The sequence below is a fragment of the Balearica regulorum genome, chromosome 3 (assembly GCF_011004875.1).
Source record: "Balearica regulorum gibbericeps isolate bBalReg1 chromosome 3, bBalReg1.pri, whole genome shotgun sequence".
In the NCBI taxonomy this organism is placed as follows: domain Eukaryota; kingdom Metazoa; phylum Chordata; class Aves; order Gruiformes; family Gruidae; genus Balearica; species Balearica regulorum.
The window spans coordinates 2,333,311-2,349,797 of NC_046186.1; the positions used below are offsets into that span (position 1 = coordinate 2,333,311).

A 16,487-nucleotide genomic window follows, 5' to 3' on the forward strand; every position below is an offset into this window, starting at 1 on the left:
TAAGAAACGGGCCTCTCTGTACTCTTACAGCTCTGTCAGCTTTTTCCATGCTTTAGCCTCCAATTTCAGAGTTTGTTTCTCCGGTCAATGAGCATGATATGCTGAGTCCCTGTTCTGCTTGTTCCACTCCAGCCCCTTAATGCTGAGAAAATGCAGATCCAGCCCTGGGGAATGTTTGCTGTTTAAATTGGCTCGATAGGTAGAGTGGAACTGGCAGAACAACCATATGTAGCTACCTTCGCAGTTTCCTTCTTTAAGAGCATGTGGAGAAAGGGGCAGTCAAAGAATGCTGTCTTCTGGCTTATCCGTAGCTGTTATGATGGTTTCTGGAGAGGAAGATATGAGATATGTGTGTGAGTAAAATGGGTTAGAGACAACAAAAAAAGCTGTTTACAACTGGACTAAAATTACATATTTGAACACAGGTAGCCAAACCATGACTGTAGCTTGTTGGACAGAATGGTAGTCTTCAGTACTGCAAGTTGGGACTTGTGTATTGGTGGTGGTGACTGTTTTGTTTTTGTTTTATAATTATTCAGCAGAAGTTATAAGGCCATGCAACTAAAGAGATGCTATCGCTGTGAATGTACCAGTGGAGATGCTGAGTCATAAATAGCTTGGTTTCAGTGTGGTCAACAATTGTAATGCTCACATGGTTAAATTTAAAGTGTGGAGTTTTCTAAAAATATTTTCTTCATAGTAAGTACATTCCTCTTTTTTCCCTCCTGTGTTTTACTGCATACGAGGTTTTTTTCTATCAGAAATAGTCTGAACCCAGGATTAAAACTTGTCAAGGGACCCTCTAGTCTTGCACATGAGAACTTGAAGCAATTTGTCTGACAAGCTATTTAGAGTTAAAATATTTTAATCAATTACAAGGCTTTTTACTGTTTGTTGTGTTTTTTATTCTAGGTTACCTAACAAAAGAAGAACGTAACTCGACTGCTGTTCTGTCACGATGGGGTCAATTGTGTGGGAATGTGGTTAAACATTTTGATACCTTAACCTAATAGATTCTCTATAATACTGAGAAAAGAAAAGCCAAGTCTTCTCACACATTTGTCTCAAATACATCATCTTCTGGACTGAGCTAACAATGTTGTATACAAAGAGTATTCCAGTTTTGAAGAACCTTAAACAAGGACTGAAAATATCACCATTGAAGTGAAATCTGAGGGTACATGAGGCATTGAAAGAGCTTTCTGACTGGTCTCTATAACTGGCCCCATTCCCAGTGCGGAAGGATGGCTGTTAGCTGGATGTTCTGTTACCTTTGGCTTTTGGATGTTTTGGTGGGGCACACAAGAGGGCACAGTTTATTTTCTTGTGAGCCCATCATCTTGCGGATGTGCCAGGATCTGCCTTACAATACCACCTTCATGCCTAATCTTCTGAATCATTATGACCAGCAAACAGCAGCATTAGCAATGGAGGTAAGACTAGTTTTTACAGCAATATGTATGTTTTTTGGCTTTTACTTGACAAATAATTCGTAACGGAATCCAGGAAGATATTTGTATTAGAAATAAAAATGAAAAAATCAAGATAATTAATAATTTAAATATAAAAACAAATACCACTTGCATAAGATGTATTGTAATATATACTAAAATATTCTATGACTACAAAATTTGCCTAATTTAGTATAACTGAGTGTGAAATACTCTGGATGTGTTTGTATGTTAGTCTGTTACTTTAAATATTTAGACAGATCAAGAATGCATTTTTTGAATGGTCTGTCATTTAACTGAATGCTAGAAAAATAGCATACTGAACAATGAATAGAAGATTTTTAGTTCTGAAGACTTACGTTCTCTGCTGGCTTTGTAATATTTGGCCTTTTCTTACTCACCTAAAATTTGGTGTGAAGAAAATGAGAATAATAAGACATACCATGAAAATAATGCGCATTGCTCATTTATTAGTACTGCTTTTCTCAGCTGCAAGAAAGTCTGTTGTCTTGCAGACAATTTAGTGAACCTGTTTCTGTTCTATGTCCAGGCAGATAAGCTTTTAGACTCGTACTTTGTTTATTATAATGGTACCATATTACTGTTACCATTATTCCCCAAAACCTTCTTTGGACTTATACATCACTTCTCCTTTAAAAAAGAAAAAAAACCAACACATTTCCGCTGATATTTGTCTAACCTTTCTTTGGAGAACTTTCCTGATGGGATTTCAACCACGCACTTAGTTTCTTTTTATCTATACTCTAGCTTATCCAAGACTTTTAAGTTCACTTCAGTATGTTCTCTATCCTGTCACCCTACCTAAGGTGTTTCCTTACTTGGTATTCTGTGATATGGCTAAAACTGATGGAAATTCAGAATATTAGACAAGTCTCACTGTCAGTCTATTCAAATTTTCATGAGAGATTTGTGCAGATTAGGTTTATTTGTATTTTTGAAATGCTTGGGAATCCTCGCGGGTAGATATGCCGTGCTGTACACTGAGAACAGAAACAATAATTGTGTGTTTTCATCTTTGAATGTTCTTCCTGGCACTGTAGAAACTTAATTTAATTGCTCTTTTTAAATAATATAAATCCAAGGCTTTATATAGTCTTTTCTATGGAAGAGTTGTGACTTGCCAGACTTGACAGGCATTTTACTGTAAGAAGAAAATAGAGATTCCTACCCTTAAATTTGCTTTGTTTGAAAGAACTATGGACAGCCATTTCAACGGCTCATTTGGATGTGGCCAGGGATTACAATTATACTAAATACATAGCAACAGGAATTAATTTTATTTTAGAATTGGTTCTGGTAAGTTCTGAGCGCCTTTGGAGATCTAACTGTAAGAAAGAAAAATGAAGCCAAAGCAAGTAAGCAAGTTTAACGGGATAACAATGTGAATAACTAGGTGTGAACAAACCGTTTATTTCGTCTTTGAAAGGTGGAATTTAGGATATTAAAGGAATTGACGAAGCCAGCTGGATTGAAGACTGCGGGGACTTGGCTTGCAGAGGTGTGGAGATAGTAGGTTTTGGTTTTGTTGGGTGGTTGGAGAAGTAGATGGTCACCTCTTGGAGTAGAAGTAGATTATCAGTTGAAGTCTTTTGGGATCTGTACAGTTCAGTATTTTCTGAAATGATTTAGAAGAGAAGACTAGCAGTAAGATGACAAAGCCTATTGATACTGTTGTGACTAACTTAAGACTAAGGTCAAATCAGAATGAAGAAGTGTAAAGATCTTGAGATTATGTTTGAGATACATTGAGCCGTAAAATTGTTGAGGAAATTCAAAGTTTATGTGTTGGAGGGGAATAATAGTTTTCATATCAGTGGTGGTGGTCAGCTTATTTCATTGGATTTATGATGGCTTGTTCTATTGAAATATGAGTTGAAAGCTTGACTGAGCAGTAAGAAAGCCAAAAAGCAAATCAGACATGGAATTAGGAAAGGAATAAAGACCAGACATTACAGTGGTGTTATATAATCCTGTCACTCACAAATAGCTGGAGTGTTGTGTGAAGTTCTGAGCTATCTCAAAAACATCCAGAGAAAAACTAGGGTCCATCAAATGAAGTTACTAGAAGCCAAGTCAGAATAGAGAGGAAGAGGTAGTTCTTCAAATAGGTGGCAGTAGAGCCATCAAACTCTTAGACAGTACTGTGTATGCAAAAAGTTTGAGGACACTGGACCAGAATTTGGAAGATAATGCCAATGAGGGTGACTAGGTAGAAAAAAACCCACTTTGGGCTCTTCTCCTCAGTTGTCATAGGCTGGGAGAGCATTTAGGGAATGTAAGAAATGTCCTGCTAACGATCCATTTTGCCAAGTGCCCTGTGTCTGCTAGTGAGAAGAGGAGATACTATTTGGGGAAAGGACGCGAGCCTGGCCACTTGTCTGTGGGCTGATGCTTCCCCAGTATCCACAGGCCCTGAATTTTGGATGTTAGAGGGTACCTCCCTGCCTGTTCCCTTTAGTATCATTTCATGGCTTTATTATCAATGGATTTGTCTATTTTATGAATACAATACTGTCAACCAGTTCGCTAGCCACCACTTACTCTCTAACCTGTTTTAAAGCAGTTTCCTGCTAGTTTCATTTAATACCCTTTTGTTCCAGTATTATGCAATATTGTACTGCAGTTAAATCCTGTTACACTTGTGATTTTGGAAACCTTGGTTTTATCCCCCAGGCTTTTCCTCTCCAAATCGAAGTGTTCCAGCTGTTTGGGCTTTCTTCTTGCGATTCAACTGCTTCATTCCTGTAATAATTTTAGTTACCTTTCTCTGTCCCTTTTTCTAGCCTGGGTCTTGCTGAGGTGTGGAGATGAGAATGGCACACCACTCCAGGTGTGGACACACTAGGGATTTATTTATAAATAAAATCACGCTTTTTGCTGCTAATAGCTTCCTAGTAATGGCCAACATTATGCTCATTTTTCTGGCTTTTGTTGAATGTTAAACCAATGATTTCAGAGAACTGTCAAAAATATCACTTTCACTAACAGTCTGTTGATGGCCGCTGTTGGAAGCAGAGCAGTAATTATATGGACCCTCAGTCTGAGCCAGAATAACTGCTGTAATTGTTCTTATCTTCGTAAAATAGCCTTCTGCTACAGAGAGAGGAACAGTTGAGAAGCGAATGTTACTTCTGTGCACTCTGTGGTATAAAAGCTCAACTTGATAGCATAAATTAGCTTGCATGAAACACTCTGGTGCTGCAATTCATATAGTAGCTCGATGCCAAAGCCACTCTTAGACTTAGCATGGGTGTGTTGGTGTTGTGGGTGTATGTATAGTACCCCCTTCTGCCAGTATAATTAGCATATAGACCAGTGGTTTCAGTCTGGGGATGGACTATAGGCTACTTCTTCTGAATGCTTTGTGAAAAATGGTGAAGGCTGCGTGAGGAAACGAGGCTATTATCAAGCTTAAATTCACTATGCAGGAGCCTGTGCCTCCATTGCAGAGTGTTTTTAGGGATTTGAACAGAAAAAAAAAAAAGAATGAAAAGCCACAGGTTTTCAGAAGTATATTTCTACTCCTTGTATTAGCCTAGATTGCCCTTAAATCTGTACTTAGCAAGAGGGAAGTTTTTATTATTTGGCTTTTTAGACATTATTTAATGTTGCAGTCAGATGGATGGAGCACTCAAATTTTGAACTGAATGAAGTCTATTAAAACTTGCATTGTGACTTTTTCTGGTAAACGTCTTGCATCTCCAAGCACTCCCTAATTGCTGCGAGCATAAAGTAACATAGCAGCAGAATCAGTGTGATTCGTCTTGTGTACTGGGGGGGAGGGGGAGACCTTGCAATTCTCAGTTTTTCAGTAGTAATTTTTCACAACAGTTCCTAATAAAACCCATAAGAAAAATTCAGCTTGCTTGTACTGAGAATACAATACAAGAAAGAGTGAATGTGAAGCAAAGAAGAGAACTACTACAGCTGTTGTCTTACTATCAGTAAATTCAATGTACTTCTCTTCCCATACCATTAATTGCTTCGTTGAAGGAACTGTCGAAAAACTTATTTATTGTTATTTCTTGAAAACTCAAAAAATCATCAAGTTGCCTTTTTGAGACTTTATGGTAATATGATTCCTTCATAATTATAATAAAGGCTAATAAGTCACATCATCAGTGTTGTCTTGCTATGATGCAGCAATATTGGTATTAACCACCTTGATTAAACAAAGAAAAATAGAATATTACATCAGGAGTCCTTCTTAGTGAATACTGGTCCATACTGTAATGAGTTCCTCTGTCTTTATTTACTCCTAGGAAAGATAATGCCTTAAGCTTTCTGCTGTGCTACATCAGCAAGGCCTACTTTAATCCGGGAAGATTGAAGGGAGGGCTTTCTGCCTTCAAGGGCCTGGAGCATGATTTTATCCCCAAGTATCTCTGAAAGGGCTTACTCCTTTTGACAGGGAACAAGCACCAGTTGCACTCGTCCAACCGCTGTTAACATCTGCTTGGCTTTAGCTGAGCCTAAAATGAGTCCTTTTACATCTGCTTCTTTCTAAAAGGAGTAATGCCGGTTAATAGAGACAAACACAACAAAATATAGTTGTGACAGTGTGGAGAGGTGGTGGGTGTAAAGGGTAGGTGTTTTTCAGAGCCCCCGCCCCAGGCTGAGCTGTCCAGGCAGGAGCGGAGCTGGGAGCTGTCCTGCCCTGCAGTACTGCACAACGGCAGCCGCTGCGCACATGGCAGGCCGCGCGTTTCCTGACTCTGTGGGGTCCTGTAAAACGTGTTGTAAAGGTATTTTAAAAATTTTCTGTAATCTGCTAACAGGTTGCTTTATTACAATAATCCTCTAGCATAGTCTGTCTCAGCTATGCTGTTTAAACTTTCCTCAAAATGTATTTGTGATGCTAGTGTGGCATTGAGATGATGTTGCACTGTGCTGCTGCCGCAATTCTGCTGTGTTACATAGATGGTGTGCTGAATGAGGCCGTGACAATGGAGAAGTTAAATTACCCCTATCCCCCTGAGGGATCTGACCTTGTTTACCCAGCTGTTGGATTATTATTGCTACAATGTGAAGAATTATCTTCAGTCCCTTTTTCACTTAATATTCCTCTGGCCTTGAAGGATTTGCTTATGTGTAAAACTAACAAGTGGTGGTTTTTACCTACATTAATGCAATTTTTGTAAACAAATACTTTTTATCAGAGAGGATTTAACTTTTGGTAGCCTGTTGGAGCTTGGGAGCATGCCATTAAGTCATTTATCACTCATGAAGAGAAGTGGTTTAATATGATGATTGCTGGCCTTTTTGGAGTTAAATATACTGCCAACACTTCCTTCTACTTACCCTGATTTTTATGGGACCTCACAAATGATACTAGGGATCAAAGAGGATTCAAAGGAGAAGAACCAGACATAGTTGAGGGCTAAATGGGTCCCTCTGGGTGAATGCAGCAGCATTGTCTTTTGGGATTATATTAGAGGTCAAATGCTCCAGAAATGAGATGATACAGTCACCATATGGGCAGAGGAGATAACATGTTATTCCTTTGCACTCTCTCACAACTCCTATTCCCATTTTGCATATCAAAAAAGAGCAGCAGTAGGGACTTACGGATGCACTGTAGCTAGGTTGGTAGTGTGTAGGTGGAAGACGCAAAGGGAGAAATACAGAAATAATGTTATCCTGCAGTTGATTTAGTCTTTGCGTTGTGAGGGAGGTAGCTAGAAAGGGAGAGGAGTAATGTTGACTCATATGCTCCTACTCCATCAGCGTCACAGGGTTCACTAGCTGGGAATCATTGGATTAATATAAATAAACTATCCGGTCATGGAGTTTTGAATATTTAGAAGCAGAGCTAGTGAATAGTTAATGGATTTTGTCACAGAATATGCAACTACAGATGTGAAGACACCCATTTTTTTCATACCCTATTTCACATTTAGTGGTTTCTTGCTTGCACTGATTCTTGCAGAGGATAATGCCATTGACCTGCCACAGAGCAGAGTGCATGCTGCAAGATTTGCATACCCTTGGTAACTATATTTCTGTGTGTATAGCGCAGTTTCTTTTTTGTGGCAATATTTTTAATCTTTTTCTCCTCCTTGCAGTGATCTTTGGAGTCTAGTTCATTTTTGTGTGTTTTTTTAAGCGAAAAAGTACCTGAGTATGCTTAAAAATGGCATCAACAGAAGACATAGCTGTATTTATTCCCATCCTGGTCTTAGCATGTGGGATAGGAGTTAGGTATTTTTTTCCAGTATAGGTCAGTCAAGTATTAAGTGACTCATTTTAGTGGTGTTTCTCAAATAGCTTTTCTACCAGGCATATATTACTACTTATTTTAGATAATCAGGGTTTGGACTCAACATGAAATATTGTCTCTTAATTCTTGATTTGCATAAGGGCCAGGGGGAAGTGTGCAAAATTCACTGATCTTGGTTTACGTGATTGTGATTGCTACCTTACCTGAAGCTGGGAGGTAGTACAGCCCCATTCCTCTTCTACTTCTGAGTGATTTTTAATTTTTTTTATTTTATTTTTTGGATACAAGTAGGAAGCATCTTTCTTTATTTCCTACTGAGCAGCAAGGATGGGGGGAATGTAAGGTGGAAGCTTCTTAATTTCTTTTCCCATTAATTCCGTCTTTATTCCTTTCTACCCCCCACCCCCGTCTTCTTTTGCCTTGCCTGTGCACTATACCCTCCTAAGTCTCAGCACTTTTCTTTGGCTTTCTGTATTCTTCAGTTCTGCATCCAATACTTGTAGAAGTATAATATAAAGGTAATGGAAAAGTAGGTTTTAATCAGCTGGTGTTTTGTAAGCACCCTAATCTCAGACACTAATTTGCAGTAAGGATTCATTTTCTCTTTAGTGTGTAAGATTATGATGCCTACAGAACAATGGAACTGTATGTGATCATAAGAATGCAAGCTGTGCATTAGCTGATTAAAGCCTACTCTTTCATTAACTTTATATTCTCTTATTCCTGAATTTTCACCTTAGAAATAGCCATGTGAAGATTTTAGATTGTTTTATTTTTAAACCAGAATGTCTCAAAGCTAGAATTGCAAAGATGATTCTGCAGAGTACAGGCAGAGCAAAGGAGTGCCTAAGAATGTAGTTCTTAGAAATTCTTGATTTAGGAATACCTGAGGCTTGTCTGTTTGAAACATGTCAGCTTGCAGTGGCAATCTTGACCTATAAAAGCCATGAGTGTTGTGCAAAGGTGGTAGAAATCCTGAGTCGGTAAGAACAATTTGGGAAGAACTAGAGCTGATGCATCCCCAAGTAGATCCATACAAAAATTAGTATGATCTGACAATTTTGTAAAATGAGGCTTCTGAGGAAACTGTTTCTGGAACATAGCCTTAGATGGCTCATGCTAGGACCATCAATCTGATCCTTTTTACATTAAGGTCCAGTGAACTTCAAGATAATCTGAATGAATAATCTTCAGTGAATATTGAAGTGTTTAGACTCTTTGGACAGGAAGTGCAGCCACGTGAGATAATCGTTTGCATTCAGATAAGGCATAGAGCTGTGCGTATGTACCTACTTTGAAGTTGGTAGAAGCTTAAAGAAGGAAGAAAGGGAAAGAGCCTTGTCTTTGGCTACAAATCTTTCGAAGCAGTTAACCCGAAGAGAGTAATGTCCGAGAATAGATGCATTAAAGATGGGGTTTTTGGCTGCTGTTGCATGCAGTGTTTTGTGTTTGGGAGAGCGTTGTATTTCTGACAGACTGTCAAATACAGACTTACTGAGGAGGATATTTGTCAACGTGGAGGTACCGAGATCCAGAATAGCAAACTCAATGGATTTGTGGACCTCGATCATACTTGAGCATGTGGTCCACCCTAGTACAACAATGAAAGTGAATATAAACTGTAACTGGCATTTTAAGGAGGAATGGATGCTTGTTTAATGTGAGCAATCACAATGGCGAGTCTCTGATTTTTTTCTCCAGGGCCATATCATTACCTTCAGATAAAGGTATTACAGTTATTGCTGTACAGAGCAGCATGAAAGAATAGAGTACTAAAAAGATACTTCTTTTTAAAACGAATGCAAAGAACACAAGGGTTAAAACTTCTGCGTGTAGATCATCAGTACTCAAGTAGTAGAGCTGGATAGCAGGTGTTAGAAACCCTTACTTTCTGTTGCCTGGCTAACAGACGTTCTCCAGAGAATAATTTCAGAAATACTGTTTTCTAGTCTTTTATGTTTGTTAACGAGAACAAGATGCCACGTGAATATTTTCAAAATGCAGACTAGTAGTGAAAGATGAAGAGAGGTAGAGTTTGGGGTTTTTTTTGGATAAATCGATAAACTACTGCTTGCACATTGAAGATGAACTCTGTCACCATGTTCATATTTTCTTGAATAAAAGATTAATTCTGAATGATGATTCAAGTGGAAATATGGAAACGGAGTTTAGCCTTAATAGTTTAGTGCAAGCCTATGAAAAAACCATTAGTTTTATATAATGATTCAGTTTAAAGTGAATGATCTACATCTTAATCAACATCTATTCACAGTGGGCTTGTTTTCAGGGTCGTGAAGGCAGATGGCTCTGCATTGTGGCTAATTCTGTAGCATCTGGTGGAGGCTTAAAGAGGAATTATTAGGAAAGGTGGAACACACATGAATTTATTTTGAATAGTTAAATGACAATGTACTGTATAGTCAGTTGTAGCTTTATATTGGCAAGTGTAAACTCAGAAGCAAAAGAATGTGCTGGAGCATCAAGGGAATATTGGTTTTACCATTTACCATTCCTCTTACCTGCCACAAGCGTACAGACATTCGTTTCTGTCTTTGTATGATTTTTCCCTACCTTAATCAAAATCAGACAGCTGATTCCCTTAGATGCAGCTGCTGTGAGACAAAAACCATGTTTATATTGTATGCTGTAGTAGTACAGGTTAGTATTTGTTACAGTGACTAGACTTAGCCTTATATCTAGTAGTATATGTAACTTGGAGGATATAGTTCTGCTATATTAGTACTGAAATAGCTACCTTGTATTCTGCACATACATGATTCGATTCTGTCCCTCGTAAGGGAGAGATCTAGTGTGTCTGCTATAGAGTCAAGTCAAGTTATTCTCTTTAGTCCAAATTACTAGCAAGAGCTTTCTCTTCCCCTTTACCCTTTTCTGATACTAAGATTATTCAGATATCTCAGTTATAACTTGTAAGCTGACATAATAGGTTGGAAATTCTGTAGTTTTCTGACCTTTCAACTTGCCTTTCTTTCAGAACATGTTTTTTGGTGCAAAAAGTTGGCAGTGAAGTTGTGTGGCTTGGCTAGGATGTATTTTTCATTTTGCTGGTCACTTGGAAGTGTTGTTTTTTTTCCTTGCTTTCTCTAGTGTGTGATGATGGTTCCAGTTACAGGATAGTCGAATTCAAAAAGAAAGCCACAACAGACTGACAAGACAAGAGAATAAGTATGAAATAACAACTTAAGCACCAAGGGAGCAGTTGTCATAATTTTTACCATCTTCCTGCAGTTTTCTTCTTTGTTTTGGGAGACATTTGTGGTGATTTTAGAGAAAGTTAGGATGGCTTTTAGGGATTTGAATCATTTTTTGTATCAATGGGATGTTCCTGTGTGGCTGTGAAGCTATTGTGTTCGGTGGTATAAGAAGAATAATTCACCAAAGCACATTTTTTAATGTTCAAAGGACAAATCTTCTTAAATTCACATGTGCCTCATTTGCGCACTGCTGCCTTACTCCCCATTTTGTATCCTGATCACTAAGAGATGTAAATGTAGGAGAGTTTTGCGACTTTCTGAAGGAAACTGTGTCAGTGTTTGTCCAACATCTAGCACTAAACTAGTGCCGAAGGGAATTAGCCTGTGAGCTGCAAAATATCCCTAATGGTTGAGGAGACCAGTGCTCTTGAACTGAGCTCATTATTCAATCTTGCAATGCTTTGGACCTGCAAAACAATAACATTTTTATAAAATAGGCTTTTAAAGAATATATTTGGTGTGAGAGACAGGCTAGTAGAAATGAATTTGGGGAGGAGATGGATAAGGTAGGAACCTAAGAACAGTGATACGAAGTCAGACCAGAGGTCTGTTTAGCCTAGCGTTCTGTCACCCAATGGTGGCCCGCAGTGGGTGCTGCATGAAGCAGGTCAGGTATGTAACATACATCTACCCAGGCTGCTCTTCAATGTTCGGCACGTTGTGGCTTGGAAATGATGTCTTGCATTAATAATCTTTGACGTCTTATTGTTCTACCAATTTATCAGTTTTCTTCGTGAACTCCTGTATTCTTTTAGCATCCACACAAATCAGTGGCAGAGTTACATGAGCTAAAGGTGTCGTGTGAAGAATTTGCTGTTGTTGATTTCTTACTTTTCTCTTGAAACGAACCACCTGCTGTTTTTATGTTCCCTGCTTCTTATCCTGAAGATACAGCGAACAATTGGACCATATTTTTCCTCTATGTATCATTTGTGATTTCATAGATTTGTCTCATGCCTAATCCTCCTGTTGTACAGGTACAAGAATAAAAGTATGCCATATCTATATTTTTATGTAGTATATGAATGTGATGCCATGTTAATATAATGTATGTAAATCTGCTGTCAGATTGCTCTTGCAATAAAAATAACAACTGGATTGTCTTCCATATTCTGCAGAACTGTTAGTGTAAACTGGCTCTGCATGTAAACTGGCTGAAGCCATAGCTCAGTAGCAGTCTTCCAGAAGCTTTTGTTTCCAGTTATCTGTGAGACATTTAGAAAACATCTTCAGAGCCCATTGAAGTCTAAGGGGAATATTCAGCATCTTTTCAGGAAAACATTAAGTACTTGTGTTGAATTTGAGAATCAGATCTGCCCAGTTCCTCTGTGGTCTCGTATAAATTAATTTGATGCCATTATCTGGACTTAAAACCATCGTGAATTGGATACTGGGTCCTTAAAGTTTGATTTTAATTTTTTTCATTTGTAAGACCTTTTTTTTTTTTTTCCACTGTAGGTTCTAGCATTGCATTTTTTAACGCTGCCTATCCCATTTTGTTTACCATCTTGTGAATTTGGCCATGATACTCCCTCCTCCTCCTCGCCCCTGTCCTGCAGAGTTAGTTCCTATGGTTACCCCCCCCTTTGTGGGGTGACAAAGGTTGGCATCTTGATTCTCCCGAGCCAAATTCTGCCCTTTGACTCTCTCCCCTTTTCACACCCCTTGCTAAGCTTGGCCTCTTGCTCTGCTCCGAGGCTTGTCAGCGAAGAGGTTCCCATGGAAACGAGGAAGGAAATTTGAAAAGAGAAGAGGAGCGAACAGAAGCACAAAGGGCTGGTTAATTTGAATTTGAACAAGGAAGGAAGGCTCCTTGTAGTTCATCTTTGTGTGTTGTAGAAACCTGAAATTTATCTTTTAAAAGTTGCTTTCAATTTGTAAACTTGTTTATATTCCCTGTTTCTTGATTTATAGAACAAAAGTTGTCATGTTTGTGGCACTGAGCAAGAAGAAACATCTTTCTTTTTAAATTCAATGGGAGAATTCTGGTCAACCATTCATTTAGCATTTTATACCCTCACAGGTCCAAAAGCATCATTCACATTTTTAATATTTTTCTCTGAAAAGTTACATGTATTACATTTTTCCCTTCGTAATGATTCAATCATACTGTCAATTATCTAACATCTGTGCATCCTCTTTTGTGGAGGAGTGGATGAATATATGCTGTTCAGAATCAGCAGACCCATTAGCTGAATCCCTGCTCATGACTATTCCTTCTGGTTTCTTATTATACATTTTTAGCATTGTGGTCTGATCAGGACAGGTGCAATATGGAAATGTAACTGCAGAGAAGAACATGGCAACAAAGTTTGGTCTTGGATTTCAGTTTTGATGCTCATTGTCAATAATAAAGAAAAAAATCAAGAAAACAAAAATGTGTGTCTTTCAGACGTTTTATCTGCATACTTTATAAATGTGTTCTTAAAGGACAATGAAGTTACTTTGTCTTCTGATTTTCCACAGTAGACAAGTAGTCTGTCTGGTTCTTACAGAAAAATAGTCTTTACCTTATGTAGAAGAAATATCATTTAAATGTTCTGATTTGAAAATTTGTCCTCCAGCTGCACTTTTACAAAATCTTGTGGCTAAAATACTGAAAAATCTCAGACCCTGAAGAGTGCCCAGACATTTTCCTTAGTCTTACTTTGCAACTACGGGCAAATTATTCCTGTTATTCAGAATAACCTTAATTAAGTGGCATGACAAAAAGGCGACATAATTCTTCAGATCCATCAGTTACTTTTTTCTGACACAACGGGAGGCGGTTGCTTTTGTCTGGAAATAGTAAGCTTCCAGGCTTTTAAAATTTAGGCTTCAGTTCCCCCTCCCACTTTGTACTAGTTGCTATTAGTAGCCAGGGTCATGGAGCGGACTCAAGAAAGGGGTGTTGAATTGAAGCCAGGACTGTAAAAGATCTGCGGCTTGTGGTTCTCCCACAGTGGTAGCCGATTCCTCTGACATAACCTGTTGTACCCGTCAGAGAGGAACCAGTGTGATGGATTAAAGGGCACGTTTTTGATCTCTGGGTGTTAGTCCTCACCCGAGAGGTAAGCGTGAGTAAAATCAGCAAAGGGCTATCGAGCAGAAGTCATAATGAAGCATCAGCAAATGCACGTACATGCACTCCTATCCACTGTCCTGTCCCCATCCTGCTGCTTTTGGGGCTTAAGAGACAAAGGGAGCTGGAAAGCCAGCTCTGCTGTATGAGCTTCCTGCGGTTCTTCAGAGCAGAAACGCCCTCTGACTGGTCTTCTGTGGTCTGCCAGGTGGCTAACCAAACGGGGCTTACCACTGCAGGCTTCCAGCTCTTTTTGCCTTCCCTACCTTATAGCACCACACCTGGGCTTTGCTCAATTGCATTTTCCAGCCTTTTAGACACACACACATACATATATATATATAAAAAAGGCATTTTGCAGCGTTGGGCAATTATTCAAAGAAGCAATGAATGGGAAAACACGCTTACCCCCTCTTGTCTCTGGCATCACTCTCAGATGTTTATATCTCCAAGCAATTTAATGCTGCAGTCTTTCCTGTTTACCTGACCTGCTCTTTTATAGTTTGATCCCGCTAATTCTATGTCGATTGTCCTGTTGCAAGCACCTCTGCAGTGTCTTCCATACAGAACCTGACATACAGAGTACATTTACAGTGCTTGTGTCACTGTTTGAGATGATACCTTTTGAAAAGGTGGTACTTCCGCTGCACCCATAGATAATTGCTTTTCTTTATTCTGTTTCTTTAACTGGAAAAGAATTTGGGTCTATCATCCTGGGTAGGGGCCTCACAGAGTAGCTGCATAATCTTTTTGTCTTCCCTTGTTTCCTTCCATCCGTGTCCCCTCTCTCCTCCCACTGTCTTGTTAATCCTGTTATTGTGTGAGGTCTTGTCCTGCTTGTGTAGAGCGTTTCAAAGACATGGAGGATACAGTGTGGGAGCAATTTTTCCTGAAACTATGTTAGCGAAACAGAAGAGCCAGGCACAAACTTCTGTCCTCAACAGGGAGAAACTTCTGGACCTTCGAGGGCAAAATATTATTTAATCTATTTTGAGAGAAGCAAGCATGCTTTTAGGGTGCCGCAGAAACAAATAAGCAGAGGCACTGTGGGAATTCCTGTCAAATATTTATCTGGTAAATTATTAACTGTAGGGGAGAAAAATCAACTTCAGGAGCTTGAGTTTATTCTTAATTTGATAGTTTTGGTCAGGCTTTCAGAATTGGTCATTCATATGCTCATGAGGCAGATAACAGCTTTCTGTCCCGTGGAAAAGTGTTGTACAATTGCAATTATTTTTTTAATTCTCTTTCCCTATCCTCCCCTGTAGAGTTCATCTGTGACCTCATTACCTTGACACTAAATGGGAAGGATAGTATCCCCTGATGATTCTTAAATTTTAATTTACAGGTGCTGTGTTCAGACATGTGTTTTAAAAATGGTTAATTATTAAAATTGAAATCACCAACTAATATCTTAAAGCTTCTATTTTGAGCAGAAATTATTTTTCATTTAATATGTTGGAGTAAATTGAGATTTTTCTGTCTTAACTTTTCTCTTCTTTTTCCTCTTTGATGGAGTATAGAGGCCCGATTAGCGACCCTCTTGTAATTCTGTCATTAGGTAAAAGAAATATATATTGGGATGGACAATGTCTTTTAAAAGTTAAAAAAGCCATCCTAGTGGATGGAGTCAATGGTCAGAACGTATAGACTCATTGTAGAATTGTAATAGTGAAAGAAAAATCTATCTCCAAAGACTGAAAACTTCCCCCAAAGCCATCTCATTTTCCCATTGTTTGTGTCCAGCTGTACAGATAGCACACAGGAAGAATTTCTTGTGTAATGCCAAAATATAGAAAGTTGATCCGGAGATTCGACTAGCCGGGTTACCTTTTATTTTTGTGATGGCTTTATTGTGCTTGCTCGCAGTAACAGCAATAGTACAGGATGATTCTGCATGGAGCCCCTGGTAACACTGAGATATACACTGTTGTTTTACTCAAACTTCCAGGTACATATATAAATTGTCCTGAATAAAATCTGGATTATATCATCATCTGCCTATGTCTACCCAATTAATGCATGTGAAGAGTACTAAGTACTGCAGCCTTACTTGTGTTAGAAATTGGCTAAAATAATCGCAAAACCAGATCTGACCCCCTGAGAATCCTCACAATCAAAATAGTCTGAAAACTGTAATTGGTATATGAGAGAGAACTGGTAACATCTGTAGTAAAGTAACTGTGAAATGAAGTGGAAAGTGCTGTTGAATTGAGATTTGGAGATGATGCAGCTTGATTTGATTTGATCCTACTCTAGTAAACGCATATAGGGGACAGCAGGGCTGCAGAGTTTGCAGAGTGTAGACCACACATCCAGGAAACTCATCCTGCATTATTTATGCATGTAAAATAACCTGCTAATTTTTAGAATTAACTACACCAAAACACAACTTAGTATACTAGACTGATAACATAGCCTTCCTGGAAATTAAGTGTAAAGGAAAGAAAAGAAATAGT

The 16,487-nt window shown here is 38.6% G+C and overlaps 1 protein-coding gene across 3 annotated transcripts in view; it reads left to right on the top strand.

Annotated features, from left to right (window-relative positions):
- The window catches only part of FZD3 (frizzled class receptor 3), a 61,922-nt gene that overhangs the window by 4,088 nt on the left and 41,347 nt on the right, over nt 1-16,487 (top strand). For all 3 annotated transcript variants that reach the window (XR_012834973.1, XM_075750344.1, XM_075750345.1), the window contains exon 2: nt 913-1,433. Coding sequence is in view for 2 of the 3 variants with exons in the window: in XM_075750344.1 (XP_075606459.1) it covers nt 1,245-1,433 (189 nt within the window). In the remaining variant the exon portion in view is untranslated. The remainder of the gene's footprint in view (nt 1-912; nt 1,434-16,487) is intronic.